At 44.0% G+C, this 20,104-nt stretch overlaps 1 protein-coding gene and 1 long non-coding RNA gene across 2 annotated transcripts in view; one reads left to right on the top strand and one right to left on the bottom strand.

Moving 5' to 3' along the window:
- The window catches only part of LOC106734373 (uncharacterized), an 8,419-nt gene extending 1,643 nt beyond the window's left edge, over nt 1–6,776 (top strand). Inside the window, exons 2-3 of the long non-coding RNA XR_001370020.2 lie at nt 3,596–3,643; nt 6,045–6,776. This is a non-coding gene — a long non-coding RNA (uncharacterized LOC106734373). The remainder of the gene's footprint in view (nt 1–3,595; nt 3,644–6,044) is intronic.
- A 7,487-nt stretch (nt 6,777–14,263) lies between these two features.
- The window catches only part of RMND1 (required for meiotic nuclear division 1 homolog), a 48,653-nt gene continuing 42,812 nt past the window's right edge, over nt 14,264–20,104 (bottom strand). Inside the window, exons 11-12 of the mRNA XM_006140010.3 lie at nt 15,205–15,321; nt 14,264–14,470 (exon numbers count right to left, since the gene is read on the bottom strand). Coding sequence (XP_006140072.1) covers nt 14,438–14,470; nt 15,205–15,321 — 150 coding nt within the window. The 3' untranslated portion in view covers nt 14,264–14,437. The remainder of the gene's footprint in view (nt 14,471–15,204; nt 15,322–20,104) is intronic.

Raw genomic sequence — 20,104 nt, 5'->3', positions numbered from 1 at the left:
GGGGCATTCCGTAAGGAAGTGCTGTCAGGAGCATCCTTTGTGTCTTGAAGTGCTGCTGCTCTTGAATTTAGAACTGGGCTGTTTTGCTGCTAAATATCTCAAGGCATAGGCAGGCACACTTGAATTTTGCCAGATAGGCAGGTTATTTTGATTTTAAGTTACCATCATCTCATACTGTAGAGAGCTGTGCACATTATGTGTGCTTTCTACAGGGTGTTGAAGTAGACACATTTGTACAGATACATACACCTGCAGGTTGAGAAAGCAGTAGCCCTTTTGGGAGAAGTGCTATTGTATCTCAAAATAGGGCCCCAGGAACCTGTCAGTTCTCCATTGTGGTGTGCAGGAGCCGCAGATGTCCTGAGTTAATTAATAAATAAAAATCAAGTTAAGTCAGTGTTTAGTGTTTATATACCAATTTATTCTTTTTTTCTTAAATCTGACAAATTAGTTCAAAAATAGGTTAATATATTTTATTTCAAAGAAAATCACAGTGTGAACAGATACCCTGAGTGGATTCATCAAAAGTTATGCATAAACATTTTGCTGAGTCTTGTGTGCTAAAAGTTTTGATTTGTGTTCTGCTGAGGCACAACCACTAAACATACCCACTTGCTTATATTCTGAGGAAGGTAGTTCCAGTGAGACTTGCACAATGTGCAGAAGCTGCCTAACGGTGCTGGACTGACCTTTGGGGTGCGGGGCAGAGACCAGGGCTTAGTTTGGAGACCTGCGAGTATACCTGCTCAGGTTGAGGGTGGAATTTTCTCTAACACTAGCAAGTAATATTAGGAGTAAATAATACGTGTGGTTAGAGCCAAAGCAGCATTTTCATGAAATAATTTTATGAAGGAAGTCTTGTTGAATAACTTAAATGAGGAAAATGACATGCTTTTATGTGTTCGACTTTGAAGCCTAGGGCAGATAGCATGCCCTTGTGATTTATATCAAGCTGACCATCTGAAAAAATATTTTGAGAGTGTCTTAACATTTCATTGGTTTGGTAATAAAATTTAGAGAAAATGTTTGTTTTATAGTTGGTTGCTATTGAGACCATATTCCCTCAAGGAATTCCCTGTGCTTTAGGATGCTTTTTGTTTTAAACCTGGTGGTGTAGACCTGTGGCTGAACTTTTTCAGCAGTGATTCTACGAAACACATCTTGCATTGCTGTCTAGTACACATGTGTATGTATACTGAAACAGTTTTCAAGAAATAGTCATATGGTCTTATACTTTTAATTTCATTTTTGTGAAGTTGATTGTGGTGCTTAAGTAGATTCTGTCAACACAAATGGGTCAGGACCCACGCTTTGAAAAACACAGATTACAGCAGTTGTATTGCTGTTATAAATGAACCCAGAACTTACTAGCTTAAAACAGTAATCCCATACAGTTTCTGTGTGTCTGGCACTGCGAATAGTTTAGCCAGGTTGTCCTAGGGTAAGGTTCTTTCAGGAGGTTGTAGTCAAAATACTGACTGGGTCCTGGCCCATATCAAACCAAACTGCAGTGCTGTAAGTCACGTGCTATTTGTGGGTTCAGATCTTTGTCTCAGTCTGTCAGAAATTTGCCAGATATAGATGTATGTGCCCAGGATCCAAACTAATGGGAGGCCTGGGAAAAGGGGATAACGGCGTGAGATCTTACTCAGAGTATTTTTCTCTCATAAACATGGAGTGTTCTCAGTAATGAATTAAAAAACAAAACCAAAAGGCAAAACTTTAAAAAGATGTCGACTGATGCTAAAGAACCTGCTTCCAAGGTGGCTCACAACCTGGCTACTTAGTGTTGGCTGAAGATAAATGGTCTCTCTTCTTGCCCATTGGACTGCCTGGGTGTCTTGCTACAGTGGTGCTTGGCTTTTCCCAGAGCTAGTGACTCAAATGGGAGCAAAGAGAAAGACACATACAATCAATTCTGTCATGTCCTATTAAAAGCAAGTCACTGATCTGGCCCCATAGCACTACGGTTAAGGGAGTGGGGCCCGTATGGTCTACCCTGATTTGAATCTCCACCCTAGAGACTTGAGAAAGATGGTGTGTGTGTGTGTGTGTGTGTGCGCGCGCGCGCGCGCGCGCCCCAAATCCTGATAGGATGGAGGAAAAAGCACTGTGGCATGACCACACCCTGTTAGGTGCTTTCCCTTTCTCCCCTCTTATGCTAGTGGACACACCCTCTGGCAATTAGAGAAGAAAAAGCACTTCACAAAATCAGCCCAAAGTCAGGGGGAGAAGTAACTAAGCCCCACTTATTCAAGGGAAGAGTATCAAAGAATTTATTGACTTCTTAATTTGCTAGAGACCACGGACACTTTGACTAGAGATGAGAGCAAGAAAGCACCCACCATGTGGAGGACAGCTTCCTTGCAGTCCCTCTCCGTTTCTCCCCTGGGACACACACACACACTGGTGCCAGTGGAACCAGGGACCAGTTGGCCATGTGGGGACCAGCTGCCTTAACCATCATGCCACCAGCTGGCCCTGACATTTTTTATAACTGCCACAGTTCTATATTTTCCTGGTTTATGGGTGAATTAGATTGAACCAGAAGCCTTGCAGAAGTCAATCTGTAACTAATTAACTTAGTTAATTAAGTCCTTTTTTTTTCCCTCTAAGGGCATCTAGTCTCATTCCCTTCTCAATCTTAGATTTGAGAAAGCAAGCTCAAAGAGGTTAAGTAATTAGTGAGCCCAAGGCCATTTAGTCTAAGAAAACTTCTCTGACCTTTGTCATGAATAATCTATGGGCTGATGAAGATGAGAAAATAGGCTGCTAAATTGTGTGTAATCTTCTCTAAAGTTGCAGTATTGTGAACTGTTCTGTCGTCTTTTAGTTTGCAGACTCTTAAAATAGCTATCATTTAAACTATAGAAAATGCTTTAGTATCTGCATTTGTAGATGCTTTGTACTAACATCTCTCCTGTCCAGTTGGATTTTTAGAGGAAACAAAATGTGCTAACTACGTGAATTCAGGAGTTAGCTCCAGACATTGCTTGTATACTGACAGTGAGACTACTGTTGAAACTAATTCCAGCTAGCATATTTTGAAGACGTGAAAGAGTATATCATGACTTAATCAGGATTTAAGTGTGAAGGAAAGAGCATTTCCTGTTGCTGTGAAATTTCATGGAAACTTTGGAAGGATTTGTTCCAAGACTAGTTTTGGCTTCATGGTACAAGGCTGGGGTGGGACCCTGACATTGGTAGTGTGAATGAAGACAGGATAAATTTCTAAAATCTTTGATACATATTTTTTTAATAGTCAATTATACTTTTTCTAAACAATACCTGGGTATATGGTAGGTTTTCCTGTACTTTTGCTATTACAGAATATAATAGTGACTACATATTCCTTAAACAACTAGCCACTTTGTCTTAGCTCCCTGATTCCTGACTCTTCTTTTTCTTACTTAATCACCCACCCACCTCTAGTACCCGCTTAGGTTGAGTACTATTCTTGTTTACCTTTCTTTTTCATCCCCACCTTGAGCTCCCCGAGTGTAGGGGTTTCCTTTTAGGTGTACTGCTGGTACTCAAGTACTTGCAGAATTGAGTTGAAGGACCTACAATGATAATCATTTTTCCCATTCGATAGGAATGAAAACGTGTTTATTGCTGTAGAAAAAGCCTCTGGATATAGATGGTGAGTCTTAGTGGTGTGTTAAGTAAGAACTACCTGTGCAAGAGGTGCTCATGGTTCAGTGAGAGAGAAAAACACAGATGCTTAACGTATAATTTGTTCAATTCTTTTTTTTTTTTGGAGAGGTTTTCACTATAGGGAGCCTGCGCTCGCCAGACAGAGAGAGTCATAGAGACAGAAAGTGAGAAATCACCCCCGGGGGGGATGGTCACGCTGCAATCCCTTTTCCTCCATTCTCCCCTCGGGATCTTGGGCACGCACGCACACGTGCCCAGCGTGAGTTTTAAGCCACTGGGTCCGGGACAGGAACCACGGTTGATTACGTGGGAGTCCAGCGGCATAGCCATTATGCTAACTGCTGGTTCCCTTAATTTGTTCAATTCTACAGATGTGCAAAGTACTTTGGTACATAGCTGTTGGTATCTAAGCAGAACTTTGAAGGGTGAGCAGATGTTCAAAGCTAGGCTTAGTTTCCTGCATGTGTGGGAGTTCATTTCGTCATTTAACTCCCTTATACACCTACCTTGAATTGTTTTCCTCTTTGGTTTGTTACTATCATAATTTAGTAATTTACTGGGCATGTACATTCTTGTTCCTCTAGAACTGTGCTGGCCATTTCAGTACATTGGCATGTGTGGCTATGTACATTAATGTGACTTCAGGCCACCATACTGCACAGCTCAGATGTTACTGTTGCAAGAAGTTAGTTCTGTTGGACACTACTGCTCTAGAACCATGTTTTACTTATCTGTATATTTTCCCTATTGCCTACAGTATGTTAGGAATAGAGTGAGGAAACTTAATATTTACTTAATAAAACGAAACTCCTGGTACTGTTGGGACAGATAGAGCAGTTGTTGATGAACAGAGGGAAGATAGTATGTACAGTGGTTAAGAACGTCGGCTTCAGAGTCAGATCAGGGTGGGATTGTGCTTTGTCTCTTATGTGCTGTATGGCTTTGGGCAGGTTACTTAATCCCTGAGCCTCAATTATTTTGTTTTACTCAAGTAGGGATAATATTTATTTCATAGGTTGTGTGAGTTTAAAATAAGGTAGTGTACGGAAAGGGGCTTAGTGTAAGAACCCCAGTAAATGTTAGGGTCATGTGCACTTGCCAGGAAGACAGAGAGAGAGGAAGCGAGTAATCACCCCCCAGGGGGGATGGCCACGCCGCAATCCCTTCACCTCCATTCTCCTCTGGGGATCTTGGGCACGCACACACACACACCCAGTGTGAGTTTAAGCCACCAGGTCCGGGACTCGAACCGCGGTTGACTACATGGGAGTCTAGTGACATAGCCATTACGCTAACTGCTGGTCCCATTAATATATTTTTGAAGCAGTCACTGATTTAAAAAAAAAATTAGAATTATAAGGTAAAATTGACTTTTTCTTTTGGTATAGGGGTCTGAATTTTAATGTAGTATATACATTTGTGGAACCACCAGCACCAGGGTACAGGAAAGATCTATAATGGGAAAACTTCTTCATGCTGTGCTTTTGTATACTTTCCCTCCTCTCAACCTAGATACCGATCTGTTCTCCATCACTATACTTTCATCCTTCCCAGCAGGTAATAGAAATGGAATTATAAAATAGTCTTTTAGACTGGCTTCTTTTATTTGGCCAAGTTGAGTGAAAGATTCATCCAAATTGTAACAAGTGTGAATAGTTCACAACTTATTTTTAAAAATATATATGGAATTTGAAGTATTCTTTCTTGGAACCAGCAGATGGCGTAATGGTTATGTTGCTGGGCTCCGTTGTGTAGATAGACCATGGTTCAAGCCCTGGGCCCGGCAGCTTAACACTTGAACCGGGCGCATGTGCATGCATGCCCCAAATCCTGAGAGGACAATAGAGGAGAGGGGATTGTGGTGATTTCTCACTTTCTGTTTTTCTGTTTGATTCTCCAGTGAGTGCACATGCCCTATAGGAAAAAAATCTCTTAAAAAAAAAAGAGAGGGAACCAGCAGTTAGCGTAATGGCTATGTTGCTGGACTCCCACGTAGTCGACCGCGGTTCGCGTCTCGGACCCGGTGGCTTAAATCTCACGCCGGGCACGTGTGCATGCGTGCCCAAGATCCCGAGAGGAGAATGGAGGTGAAGGGATTGCGGCGTGACCATCCCCCCCTGGGGAGTGATTTCTCGCTTTCTGTCTCTATGTCTCTCTCTGTCTGTCTGGCGAGCGCACGCGCCCTATAGCAAAAACCTCTCCAAAAAAAAAAAAAAGAGAGAGAGAGACATTCTTTCTTTAAAAAGAAATATGAATCTGACTTTTTGCTTACAGTTCTTCAAGTTGTGTTTGACTTGAGATCTTTATGTTTAAAAGTGAAATAAATGATGGACATTATAGGGAAAATGACTTTCCTCATTGATAATTGTATCTTTGTATGATATCAGCATCCACCACAGGGTCCCAGCGCCATGACCATCCCACCTCAGCCCTGGACCGGGCACATGCATACCTGCGTACTCAAGGAAGTCTCTGGATGCCAATGCAGAACTTTGCTATGTGGGTCAGTTTCACAGAGTGTGAAGTTTAACTGCTCTGCCACTGTGTGGCCTTGTTTTCTCTCTGAAAATTAGTAGGGGAGGTTCTTGTTTTTGATAGTTGGTCCATATCGTGCATGTGTGTGTACTACAGAGTGCGTTGCCTTTGCCAGAGAAAGAGACAAGGAGTGGAAAGGGCATCCCTCGTGGGGCATGGTCACAGTGCTGTCCCTTCTCCATGTCTGCCTCCTCTTGGGATTTTGGGTACACATGCAGATGTGCCCAGTGAATTTCTCAGGTCCCTAGGTCTGAGCTGCATGGTTTGGCCATGTGGGATCTGGCTGCCTTAACCACCAAGCCATGGAACTGGCTCCAGCGGATGATGTGTATTAAAGATCTGTAGAGTTGCAGCAAAGTCTATAATTAGAAAATGGGGCTGGGGCCAGCCAGGTGGTGTGGTGGTTAAGGTGACTAGATCCCACATGGCTGACTGCATGGTTTGAGTTGGACCACATGGTTTGCGTGCATGCCCAAAATGCCAAGAGGAGAATGGAAGACAAGAGGTTGTGGCATTGCCACCCACCTGGGAGGGCATTTTCTCATTCTTTTTCTTTCCCACCTTCTTTTTCCCTCCCTCCCTCCCTCCCTCCCATCTCCTCTCTAGCAAGCACATACACCCTATAGCAAAAACTGGAGAAAAAAAAAAAAAAAAAAAAAAGGACTGTTTAATATATAAGAAACTTCAGGGCCACCAAAGTACATTCAGGGCCAGCAAGTGGCATGGTGGTTAAGGTGCTGGACTCCAACATGGCTGACCATGGTTTGAGTCCTGGATCTGGAGGCTTGCTTTCTCTCCCTCCCTTCCTCTCTCTCTCTGTCTCCCTCTGATCAAACTGAAGAATAATAATAAAATGAAATAATTATTTAAAAACATACATATCATTAAATTCTAAAATGTGGTCAGAAAATATGGTGAACAGTCCTGGTTTGCCCAGGACTTTCCCATTGTAGCATTGAGTCTGACTGCTGCAAGGGAACTCCTGGGTTCCAGCCAAATCCAGCATGCTTGGTCACCCTCTCTGAAAAGGGACACAAAAGTAGAGGATTCCATTCTGTCAGGTTTCAGTAGTGAACCACTGGACAAGTATTCCAACTAGTCTTAATTTACAACAGAGTGCTTCGAGTCTAGATGTCTAAGGTAACCAGAATCCAGACATGGTTAAGACCAACACCTTGAATTTAAGGTCTTAGCTAGTGGTTTAAGATTTGACTGGAATGACATCAATTTTTGGTGCCCTCTATGCATCTTCATTTGATGAGTTCAAGAGGTACTCTAGTCCACCTTTTTATATCAGTAGTATCTCAGTATATCATAACAGCTTCCCGAAAGCTGTTACGATAAATTTTTGTCTTACTTGTAGAAAAGTTGGGTTTATGTTTAAACGGAATACTCCTGTTCTTGAGTTTTAAAATTCAAATGGTGATGTCTAAGCCTCAAGTAGATTTTAAGTTCTTTTGGCTGCCCTGTGGCCTGGTGGTTACATGGATCCCATGTAGCCAACCATGTGGTTTGAGTCCTGGTCACAGCAGTTTGAAAAAACAAAACAAAACAAAACAAAAAACACCAGGTAAGTATGCATGTCCAAAATCCTAGCAGGGTGGAGAAGTGGAAGAGGATTCCAGCATGACCACACCTTGTTGGGAAGTTCTTTCTCTCTGGTGACTACAAGCTCTCTGGTAATTTAAAAAAGAAAAAAAAATTACTTAGTTTCACTAATCTTTTCTCTTTTCTGAATTTTCATACCCTCTCTACCTTTTCTATAATTTCTTTATAGGGCTTTGGTAGAAGGTTGCTGAGGCAATCAGTTTACTTGTGTTCTGGCAGCCTTCGTTTAGAATATACACTTCATACAAGCAGGGGCCTTTCTTTTTTTAAGTTTGCTATAGGGTGTATGTTTGTACCACAATCCCTTCTCCATTCTCCTTTTAGGATTTTGGGCACACATGCACAGGCATTTGGCATGTTTTTCAAGCCTCTGGGTCTGGGACTAAAATGGCCTTAACCACTGCCCCCAACCTGGCTCCATCTATCATTTTTAATTTTAATTTGCTTTAGGGTACATGCACTTGCTGGAGAGAGACAGAAGGAAAGTGAAAACGTACCCCAGGGTGGATGGCCATGCTGCAATACCTTTACTTTCCTCTTGGGATTTGGGTCATGCATGCGCCTGGCAAGTTTTTCAAGTCATCGGGTCTGGGACTCGAACAGTACAGTTGGCATGTGAGATCCAGTTGCTTTACCCACCATACCAGTGGCTGGCCCCGTCTTTACCACTATACTTGGAGCCTAAAGTAACACGTCATAACTTAACAATTCCAATACTTTATTGGATAAAAGAATAAATAAGTAGGCTTTACATGTTGCATGCTTTCCAGATTGTAACAGCCTGAGGGATGTGGAAACATGTTTCTAGGAAACGTAAACCCATGTTTTGTTTCCAACTGTAGAGAGTGAAAATGTGGTCTTCAGACATTTTTGGTCCTAGCCATGATGGTGCAGACAGTGCCCCTGTTTGGGAGGGTGGCAGTTGCATAGGAGGTCCTGCTGTTGTTCGTGGGTCAACCTGAACTTGCTGGGTGCAGTTGGGCATACCTGTAGTCCTGTCTAATTGGGGGGCTAGGACAGGACTGCAGTGTGATGAGACCCTGCCAGAAATACCTCTCTCTCCTTTTCTCATAAAGACAACAAGTATTAATCAGTAGCTGTAAGGAACAGAAATTTAGCATCTTCCTTAAATCTTTAAAAATAGCAAATTGGGACCAGCAGTTAGCGTAATGCCTATGTTGCTGGACTCCCATGTAGTCGACCGTGATTCGAGTCCTGGACCCGGTGGCTTAAACTCATGCCGGGCACGTGTGCGTGCGTGCCCAAGATCCTGAGAGGAGAATGGAGGAGAATTGCGGCGTCGCCATCCCCCTGGGGGGGTGATTTCTTGCTTTCTGTCTCTCTGTCTCTCTGTGTCTGGCGAGCACATGCGCCCTATAGCAAAAACCTCTCCCCCCAAAAAAGAAAAAGAATGGCAAATCAAAATCAATAGAAGGGAAAATGAATTCCATTTGGATTGGAGGTATTTGGGAAAACTCCCTCTACTAATTTGTCGTCTTCCCAACCCACTTTGTAAAGGCAGGAGGAGCAGGGTCTGAGGAGATTGGGGTGGGGAAAAGAACTGAGTTACCTTAGAATTTAGTACATAGTGCTTTTGAGATATTTAAAGACTGTATAACCTGAGTACAGACCAATAAACAGGCTCTAAATGAGTGGTTCTCAGAGTTCAGTCAACCCAAGGATCTCCTTGGAGGACTGTAAGAAACAGTTTTTCTAGCTGCAGCCCCAGAGTAGAGGTGACCGGAACTCAGGAATCTGTTATCTGGACACTGGGCATTTGCTGCTACTGCAGTTAGTTGGACTGAGGACTATACTTCACCAAAACTGTCAAGGGATAGACAGGATAGCAGTTTAAAGTGGTTCAGTATTGTTCGTTTAGTTAAAAAATGATCAAACTAGGGGCCAGATGATGACAGCAGTAAAGCAAGGCTCTGTAAGGCCGACCCACATGGGATGGTTTTGGGTTCATGCCTGGAGACTTGGACTCCATGGGGGCACACCCATGATCCAGGGCTGACTGAAGGTGGGAGTGGATTGCAGCATGAAGGCCCTGTTGGAGGTGCCTACCTCTCTTCTCTGAACTTAAAAGAAGAGTTACTGATTGTTTTGTTTTTGTTTAAAGGTTTTTGCCATAGGATATGGTGCACCAGCCAGAGACAGACAGTGATAGGGACAGTGAGAAACCACCCCCTGGGGGTAGCCATGCCATAATCTTTTCCTCCATTCCCCCTTACGATTTTGCGCATGTATGCACATGTGCCCAGTGTGATTTTCTTTTGTTTTTTTTGAGAGGTTTTCATTATAGGCGTGTGCGCTCACCGGACAGACAGAGACAGAGAGACAGAAAGCGAGAAATTACCCCCAGGGGGATGGCCACGCCACAATCCCTTCTCCTCTATTCTCCCCTTGGGATCTTGGGCACGCATGCACAAGCCCCCGGTGTGAGTTTTAAGCCACCGGGTCTGGGACGCGAACTGCAGTCGACTACGTGAGAGTCCAGCGACATAGCCAGTACACCAACTGCTGGTCCCCCCAGTGATTTTCAAGCCATCAGGTGTGGGAATTGAACTATGGTCAGCTATGTGGGAGTCCAGTCACTTAACCACTACACCACCTGCTGGCCCCTTGATTTTATATATATAAAAAAAAGTCTGCTGACTGCTAGGGTCTAAGAAGCCATGCTAGAATATCTATTGGAAGCTGCTTGGTACATGCAAAATGTGGAAGATTTTTTTTTTTTTTTTTTAGTTTTTGCCTCAGGCATATGAGCTTTGATGGGGGTGGCAGGGGGACAGAGACAGTGACTGGGGAAGAGAAATCACTCCCCAGGGGATGGCTGCAGTCCCTCTCCTGCATTCTTCTGGGATCTTGGGCACATATGCACACTTGCCCAGCATGATTTTCAAGCCACTGGTTCCGAGACCATGATTGGCCATGTAAGTCCAGTGACTTGGAAGTGCCATATCATCTGTTGGCCCCAAAATGTGGCGTTTCAAAAAGCCTCTTGGGACTTGCACTGAAGAGCAGTCTGTTGTAAACTGTGAAAACATGATCCATTCCATTTTGATGCAGGATTCAGTCACATCTCTCAAGTCTCAGTCATGATGTTTCTTAAATATTTTAAGAAGATCTTCAAATTTGACTTAGCCTTCATTTAATCTCAAAATGATAGGTGGATTCTGCAGTAGTTAAGACTCATAGCATCACATGTATTCCACTAATCCTCACACAATCCTACCAAGTAGTACTGTTAAACTGCAGGAGGAAACTGGCCTTTAGGGGTTTAGTAATTTGCCCAAGGTACCAGCAGCTGCTTTGTGGTCAAGCAGATATTCCAATTAGTCTTCACCACTGATCTCTCTTGTGTGATACAAATTTTTTTAGCGTGGGCTGGCCCTGTAGACCTGGTGTTAAGGGTGCTGGATCCCACATCTGACTGTGGTGTGAATTCTGGCTCTGGGGACTCAAAAACAGCGCTGGATACATGTACCCATGCCCCAAATTCTGACACAATGGAGAAATGGAGGACTGCAGTGTGATCACACCCTTCACTGGGGGGAGGAGTGCTTTCTGTTTATGCTTCTGGAGAGCATATGTATCCTGACAGTTAAAAAAAAATTTTTTTTTTTTTTTGCTATAAGGTGAGTGCACATTTGCCAGAAAGACAAAGTGAGAAATCACCCCCCAGGGGGGATGGCCATGCTGCAGTCCCTTTTCCCTTCTCCTCTTGGGATCTTGGGGACACACACACACACACACACACGCACACGGCATGAGTTTAAGCCACCGGTCTGGGACTCGAACCGTGGTTGACTACACGGGAGTCTAGTGACATAGCCATTACGCTAACTGCTGGTCCCTCAAAAAAACCTTTTGATTATCACTTTGAGGAGGGTTTTGATGGCCAATAGTGTACATTCTTAAGGCTCTCTGTAGTATGGTATAATCTTGGTCATTGTGTTCTTTATGAAGTGATCATAAAAATTTGTTACAACAAATGCTTTTTTGTGGGAGGGGTGTGGGTCATAGGACACTTGCAGGAAAGAAGAGAGAGGGAGTGAGAAATCACCCCCGGGGGAATGGCCGTTCCACAGTCCATTCTCTTCCACTTTCCTCTGGGAATTTTGGGCATGCACGCACATGTACCTGGCATGATTTTCAAGATGCCAGGTCCAGGACTCGAACTGTACTCAGCCAGGTGGGAGTCCAGTGCATTAACCACCACAATACCTGCTGGGCCTTAATACTTTTTTTTTTTTTTAAGATAAGAGATTTTTGCTACAGAGCATGTGCACTTCCCAGAGAGAGAAAGGGAGAAATCACACACACACACACACACACACACACACACACCCCGCCAGGGGGATGGCCACACCACAATTCCTTCATTCTCAGGATTTTGGGCACATAGACATGTCCAGCATGAATTTTAAGCCACTGGGTCTGGGACTTGAACTGTTGTCCACTACTAGGGAGTCCAGTGATATAACCATTACACCATCTTTTGGGGGTACTTTAAAAACTCATAACAAGATGAAGTTTTTAATCATAAATAATTGAAAAAGATGTGATTGATTTGGACCAGCAGTTGGCATAATGGCTGTGTTGCTGGACTCCTATGTAGTCGACTGTGGTTCGAGTCCTGGACCCAGTGGCTTAAAATCACGCCAGGCACGTGTGCGCGCATGTCCAAGGTCCTGAGAGAATGGAGGAGAAGGTACTGCGGCATGGTCATCTCCTCTGGGGGTGGTGATTTCTCACTTTCTTTCTTTCTGGGGGGCGCATGTGTCCTATAACAAAAACCTCAAAGAAAAAGATTTAGTGTTCTAAATATCAGTATATTAAAAAGCTGTTCTCTTTAAAAAGAACTTTGTGTCTAGTGGAATGCAATACCATGAGTTGATAGCCATCAAGATCCAGTTAAACATAGGTCACTGTTCAAATTTAGTACTGTTTCTTCCAGAAACTGTATGTGTGTTCATTTCGCCTACAAAACTATATCCTAATGTTTATGAAAAGTTTTTTTAACTTGGTAATCTTCATTATTTACAGCATATGTTTATAAATTGAAATGTTTAAATTTTAATGTGCCATGACTGTAAGGCAAAAAATGTTTTTTTTTCCCTAGATTGAGTTATTGTTAATTGACCTGAACAGCAAATTGCAAGATATTATTGGAAATGTGCCTCTTAACAATTAAGAGCAGAGGAAATATTGATGGCTTTGATTAAAGGAGATTTCACTGACCAGTCTCAAAAATTGTCCATTTATGTGGCTTCCCAAAGGTTTTTAAAAAGATTATTAAATGTAGTAGACCTAACTATTCAGGATGTGTGAGTGATGCCTCTCGTGTAAAGTATGAGAAAGAAAGATAGGGAAGAATAGGCTTCTATGCTGCAGATGTACCTGGGCATGCTCAGTGAACGTTACATAAAAATGGATCTCTAAAGCAGTTCTTGAACTACCCGTGCCCACGTGCTCATTGGAATGCTTCTGGGTGCCCTTGGGGTGCAGGTTCTTCAGATGGAAGATAGCTACTCTGGCACATTTGCAGTGTGCTGAAAAGAGCGGGGATGTTCACTTTGGCAGTCACAGAAAACAATTCTTAGTGGGATACTGTGTAACAGTTTAACAGATTGTAAAACGGCCATATCCCATTTTAGATCAGTGTAACACGTTGATGGCTATGATGCACCTGTGGTGGGGACTAGTGAGGCAATGGGGGTTACGCAAAGAAAACACTGAAGATGAAGCTTTGCTTTCTTTAAAAAAAAAAAAATTCAAGGTGGTAAGTACAAAAATGTTAAGTTCTTGGTATTTCTTAATTCTCCTAAAATATGTGTAAAACTAAAAACTTGTCTGTGGGGGAAAGGTTGACACTAAATTGTTGGTTAAATGATCTACATTTTGATTAATGCAAAGTGCCAAAGAGCAGTCACTCAAATTATGCCATCTAAAATAGGTATGGAACATTCATTCACTTCTACAACAGCCTGTCCTGTTACTGTCCTTACTGACTTCAACATATTGGAGTTCCTGTGTGCCTCTCGGCTCCAGCCACAATCAGGGTTGCCATTCCTGGGGATAAGTTCAGCGCTGTTGGCCTTAGCAAGAAGTATTTTTGCCCAGATTTCCTAGACACTTAAGGTTATCCAAAATTCTTTAAACTGAAACAAACATTTTCTTAATCCTTTTTTTTAAGAGATTTTTTTGGTATAGGGCATGTGCACCTTGGCAGAGACAAAGTGAGAAATCACTTCCGGGGGAATGGTGTGGTGGGGAGGCTACACCGCAATCCCTTCTCCTGTCTCCTCTCAGGATTTTGGGCACGTATGTACCCAGCATGAGTTATAAGCTGCCGGCCCGGGACTCAAACCGTGGTCAACTAAGTGGAAGTCTAGTGACACAACTACTATGCCATCTGCTGGTCCCTGAACTGTTAATAATACAGACCCAAACTCTATATTCTTCATAATTTTTATTCAAGCAACAACACTTTTAAGGGCTGAAAAAGGTTGTCATAACATTTTCTTGATTTAAAAAATTAAATACTTATTAAATAAGAGACCATCCAGTAGTAAACATTTATTTTTGATTGCAGAACTTGAATTTCTCTTGCAATGACTCTATCTCTTGATCAGAAAAATACTCGTGCCAGCTCAAACATTACCTTAGGATGATAAAAAGAATATTTAATGGGAAGCAAATTATTGGTACAAAGCTAAATGGCTTTTCCAAGATTGTGACTAATGAAAAGTACTCTGAACTATGAATAAATATTTGCCTCTCACATGGCAAGCTGCAAATCTGAGGCACAAGTATTTAATTGATGTTGGCTATACATTATAAATTTACAACTAGAACCTTTCCCAAATGCTGTCTTTAAAAATGTGGAAATCTGGGCTGGCCCTTTTAGCCTAGTGGTTAAGAAAACTGGATCCCATAAGGACTAGCTTTAGTTCAAATCCCACCTGGGCCTTGGGGGGGGGGGGGGCTGCAGGTGGTATGGTGGTTACAGTATTGGACTCCCACCTGGCCTAAAGCAGTGTGTCTGGGGCCAGGTGGCTTAAACATGCTTCATGGGAAAAAGCTTAAACAAAACAAAAACCACTGGGTGCATCAGCCTGCCTCAGATCCCAACAGGGTAGAGAAATGGAGAAGAGACAGGCTTGACCGCATCCCTTTGGGGGTGCCTTCCCCCTCTGGCAAACACTGTACCCTTTTGCAATGAAAAGAAAAAGAATGGGACCTTTTCAAAAAGTACACTTGATGCATTAACAGTTATTTGCAACCCCCTCACTTCTAGATGGACGTGGTAATTAGAAGTCCTGCTATTACATCTTCTCCCTCAAATTATTACCATCTGAGCCCCCCACAGTAGGAAGGTGGGGTGCACGTCTGTACCTCTATAGTGATGAGGATGACAATCATCCACTCCAGGCGGAGCGCCCTCTTCTCATTCAGGTGGTTCCTCATTAGATCTGTTAGTTCCATGCAGTGCTGAAGTTTTTCATTCATGACCTGCACAGGCAAAATCTTGTATCAGATATTTATATAAAGTATGTCATGCTTCGAAATTCTACAGGTATAGAGATACCATCCCTTCTACTCATCTGTCTACCCTCTTCCCAGAGGCCACCAGCCAGTGTTACCAGTTTCCTGTGAGTACACAAAGATTTAACTCTGCAAGAAATACTTGCATACCAAAGCTCTTCCATTTGTAAGATTCTGACGGAAAATCTAAAAATACGGTTTTTCGGTCTCAGTTTTTGGTGGCTGGCTGAGTTTGTAAGCTGTTAAAAAAGGCAAACTTGTAACATGGTTTTTTAGCCTAAATATGCTAACAGTGATGAATCCTCTGTACTACAAAACTCAACATCTGCCCGAGGGCCAGCGGGTGGCATTGTGGTTAAGGCGCTAGACTATCACATGGCTAAACTCATCCTGGGTGCATGTGCATGCGTGCCTTAAGTCTGAAGAGAGGAGGACAAGGGATTACAGTGTGGCCATCCCTGCTGTGGGTGATTTCTCACATGCCCCTCCTCTCCCTCCTTGGAGAACACACAAGCCCCATGGCAAAAACCTAAAAAAAAACCCTCCAAAAACACCTTCACACACACAAAAAATGGTGCTCTACCGCATACCGACCACTAGGTGGCACTGGTTTAACTCAGCTGTATTCTACTTGGATGTGACTACTGGCAAGTTACAAATCTCAATGTTTTTATCATTTTTCTCTGGAAAGTGTAAACATTTTAAAAACAGCTGGACTCTCAAGTGGAACACTGAATGTACCAGTTTGTCAGTGAAGCTTAAAGGACAAGTCATCACAGGTGCAAGGCCACAGTAGGCAGGAACGTGGAAGTGCGCGTCACTGTTGTGCACGAAAGGGTAACGTGACCTGCAGAGAACCAGCACATTCGCCCGTATTCCCACTCTGCTCGCCCTGTGGTTTCTCAGCGGTAGCGCTCAGAACAGTGTCTCCCTGGTTACTGCCTTTCCTCCTTTCTCTTCCCTCCCCACCCCCTTTCTTCCCTTTTCCTCTTTCCTTTGGCTGCCTGATTTGGTGGTCTATATTAAGCTCTCTTCTCTTCAAACCGCTGACTGCCCTCTTCCATATTTTTTGTTTTGACCAAAGAACAGCATTTTCTTGGTCCACTTCATCACCAGTTTACTCTTTAATTCAAGAATCTGTATTACCACAACTCCCCTGAAACTTTGAGAAGCCTCCTGATAAAATTTTTCTTAGTGCCAGACCTCAGTTAACCGCAGGTTTGACAACACACTGACATGCACGGCCCCTGCTCCCGCAGCCTCAACTGTAGTGGTGTGACATGCCATAATGAGGGAGCAGGGGACAGGGTACGGCCTTGGGCGGTGCTCAAGCGAATTAGGCTTTAGGTTCCAGTAAGAAAAGGTGGGGCACTGGGGAGAAGGAGGGGGCATTTCAAGCAGAGGAGATAGCACAGAACCAACTAGAGCTGGGGGGGGGGCGGAGGGGACAACTCGGAAGTGAGGCTAAGAGGATACAGTACTGTACACGCAAGGTACTGGCACAATGTCTCCCCAGAAGTTAGCCCAATTCCTGGAACGTGGGGATGGCAAAGGAGAATTAGACTGTGAAGTTGCTAATCAGTTGACCTTAAAATTGGGAGAGACTCCTAGATTATCTGGATGAGCCCAGTGTAGTCTCAAGGGTCCCTGAAAGTGGAACTGGCTGCCTGGCCACAGTGGCGTGCGTTGCTAAGATTCAGTGTGCCACAGAGACAGGGACCACATGGGAGACCCAGCCGCTGAGGTGGAAGGATGGAGGCTGGAGGCTGGTCTGGACAACCAGCAAGACCCTGTCTAAAGTTAATGGGGCATGGTGGCTCACACCTGCAGTCCCAGCTGGAAGGCTGAGGTGGGAAGATCGTGATTCAGAGAGACCATGTCTTGTTTTAAATTCATTTTTAATTTCATTTAATTTTTTAGAGGTTTTTATCATAGAGTACATGTACTTGCCAGAGACAGACAGACAGACAGAGGGAGGGAAAAATGAGAAAGCATCCCCCCTCCCTCAGGAGGATGGCCATGTTGCAATCCCTTCTCCATTCTGGATTTGGGGCACGCATGGCACCCTCCTAGCGTGATTTTTTTGAGAGTTTTTTGCTATTGGGCGTGTGCACTCACCAGAAAGAGAGTGAGAAATCAGCCCCTGAGGGGATGGCCACAATGTAATCTCCTCCACTCTCCTTCCAGGATCTTGGACACCTATGCACATGTGCCTGGCGTGAGTTTAAGCCATTGAGTCTGGGACTCTAACCACCGTCGACTACATGGGAGTCCAGTGACACAGCCATTATGCGCTGCTGGCCCCCTCCTGGCATGATTTTCAAGCCACCAGGTCTGGGACTGAAACCACAGTTGACCACATAGGAGTCCAGCACCTTAACCATCACACCACCTGCTGGCCCCAAGGGAGACGGTCTTAAAAAAAAGTAGCGGGAGGCAGTTCAGAAGGATACAGTGGGAGGAGGAATCAACTTACCTTTGCTAAGAGTTAGGGGCTATAAGCCAAGGAATGTGGGCAGGGTCCAAGGAACTGGAAAAGGCAAGGGATCAGATCCCTCCTACAGCTCCAGAAAGGAATGCAGCCCTGCTGACACCTTGATTGTAGCCCAGTGCCAGGCTTCTGACCTACTAGAACTTAAGATGATCAATCTGTGCTAGGCCTCTAGGATTAATTATCAGTGTAATCTATCTCGGCAGCCATAGAAGACTAGTACACCATACTGTCCTGTCCAAACCGTGTCCTGCAAGTAGTGGGAGGTTCTTCCAATATTTAACATTTACCATAAGGACAGTGAGTGAGACAGGCATGCCCCTCTGCCTTCCGGCCAACAGGGCTGGTCTAGAGCTGAGGACACTGCGGGAGGTGTTACTGAGTCCAGGTGAGAGGAGGAGCAGCGGGCTGTGAGGATGCCTGTTTACAGCTGGGGCCTTGAAGGCAGCATCAGTATGGTATTGCTTCCTCTTGGACAGCACAGCACCTACCACACAGGTTTCCAGATATTTTCTGGGCCGGCCAGTGGCATGGTAGTTAAGGTGGCTGAATCCCACATGGCCAACTGGTTTGAGTCCTGGACCCCAAGATTTGGAAAACACGCCTAGTGTTTACACACGCACGTACACACCATCCTGAAAGGGGAACGGAGGAAAAGGGAATACAGAGTGGCCATTTCCCTGAGGGTAGCTTTCATATCCCCTCCTTTCCCCACCCGTCTCTGTTGAATCCATATGACCTCTAGCAAACTAAAAATAAAGAACTACTTGACAATGAATAAGTGATTCTTGGTGGAAAATAAAACTGATTGGCTGTGGAGAGTGAAGCACAAAGAGGACACCCAGATGACTAAGTTTCTGGCTGAATGGATATGGAAGGAAAAGTGGTTTTGCCATTAGAGAACTAGTTTCACTCTGAAGTGTTAACCACTGATTCATTCATTCATGAAGCCCACTATGTGCTCTGATACCCTGGAGACCAAAAAGGCACAGAATTTCCCCTAGAAAATGTGCAGTCCTAGAGACAGCTGTGAAATCAGGCCATCACGTGCAGTCTGCAGTGCTGCGCCCAAGGCACACACAGGTGACCTTGAGGGGCACAAGCAGGACTGGTGTCCTTTCACAGCAGGTGACTTTAGGTTTATCAGGCAAAATGCAGGCATGGACTGTTCTAGTCCAAAGGTATAGAACCAATCAAATCATACTGATTTGAAAGCACACTTTTTTTTTTTTTTAAAGAATCATTTAACTTATTTTACTATTATTTTAAAATTTGCTATAGGGAGCATGCACTCACCAGAGAGAAAGAAAGTGAGAAAGCAAGTTGCCTGGTCCAGGACTCAAACCGCAGCCAGACATGTGGAAGTCCAGTGCCTTAACCACCATGCCACCTGCTGGACCTGAACTCTGTATTTTTATTTTTCAGGGCATTAACCTGAATTAACTCCCTCCCCTCCCCCCCAGCTTTGTTGAGATGTACTTGACAAATCTTTTGTTGACAGAACTGATTCAGTAGAATACTCTCCCTACTCAAGATTCACTAGTTCATATAAAATCCTTAAACACGACAGCCACAGGAATTGTTAACAGGAATCCTCAAGTTTGGGCACTGAGTAGAACCTACTTCACCTGCTCAGCCAACTCTCCAGGGTGGGTTCAGAAGCAGCCCTTCCACTTGGAGAGTTCAGCCCTGGGGTGAGCCCCAGCATCCCTTTCCTGCATGCCCCTTCCCTCTGATTTAGCAGTGACAATGCACTGGTACTTCTCCAGGTTTCCCCCTTACTAGTATTTAAAAACTTTTTCTAGAGGATGTATGTGCTTGCTGGAAACAGCATATGCATGCACACAGAGAGAGCAAGTACCCTCCAAGGGGATGGTCAGGCTGCAATCCCTTCTCTGTTTCTCCTTTCAGGATTTTGGGCACATATGCACAGGCACCTGGTGTGTTTTTTAAACTGCCGGTCCTGGGACTTGAACCTGTCAGTCAGCCATGTGGGATCCAACCATCATAACCACCACGTCACCGGCTGGCCCGGTAGTTCCTGTCCAACTAGTTAACTGTTCATTGTGTTTTTTTTTCATTACTGATCCTTTTTTTGACATCTCTTATCTTCTGCTGTGGCTTTCATGTTGACCGTAAGGAATCTGATTTTAATACGTTCTTGAAAGACATTCTCCTTTCTCTGCTTTGCCTCTGGATCACACTATCAATATTTTCCTTCTGGAACGTTCATCAGTGGTAACTGATCTTATTCTCTTT

Source organism: Tupaia chinensis, unplaced genomic scaffold (assembly GCF_000334495.1).
Source record: "Tupaia chinensis unplaced genomic scaffold, TupChi_1.0 Scaffold000014_1, whole genome shotgun sequence".
In the NCBI taxonomy this organism is placed as follows: domain Eukaryota; kingdom Metazoa; phylum Chordata; class Mammalia; order Scandentia; family Tupaiidae; genus Tupaia; species Tupaia belangeri.
This window is presented reverse-complemented; position numbering and strand designations above follow the sequence as displayed.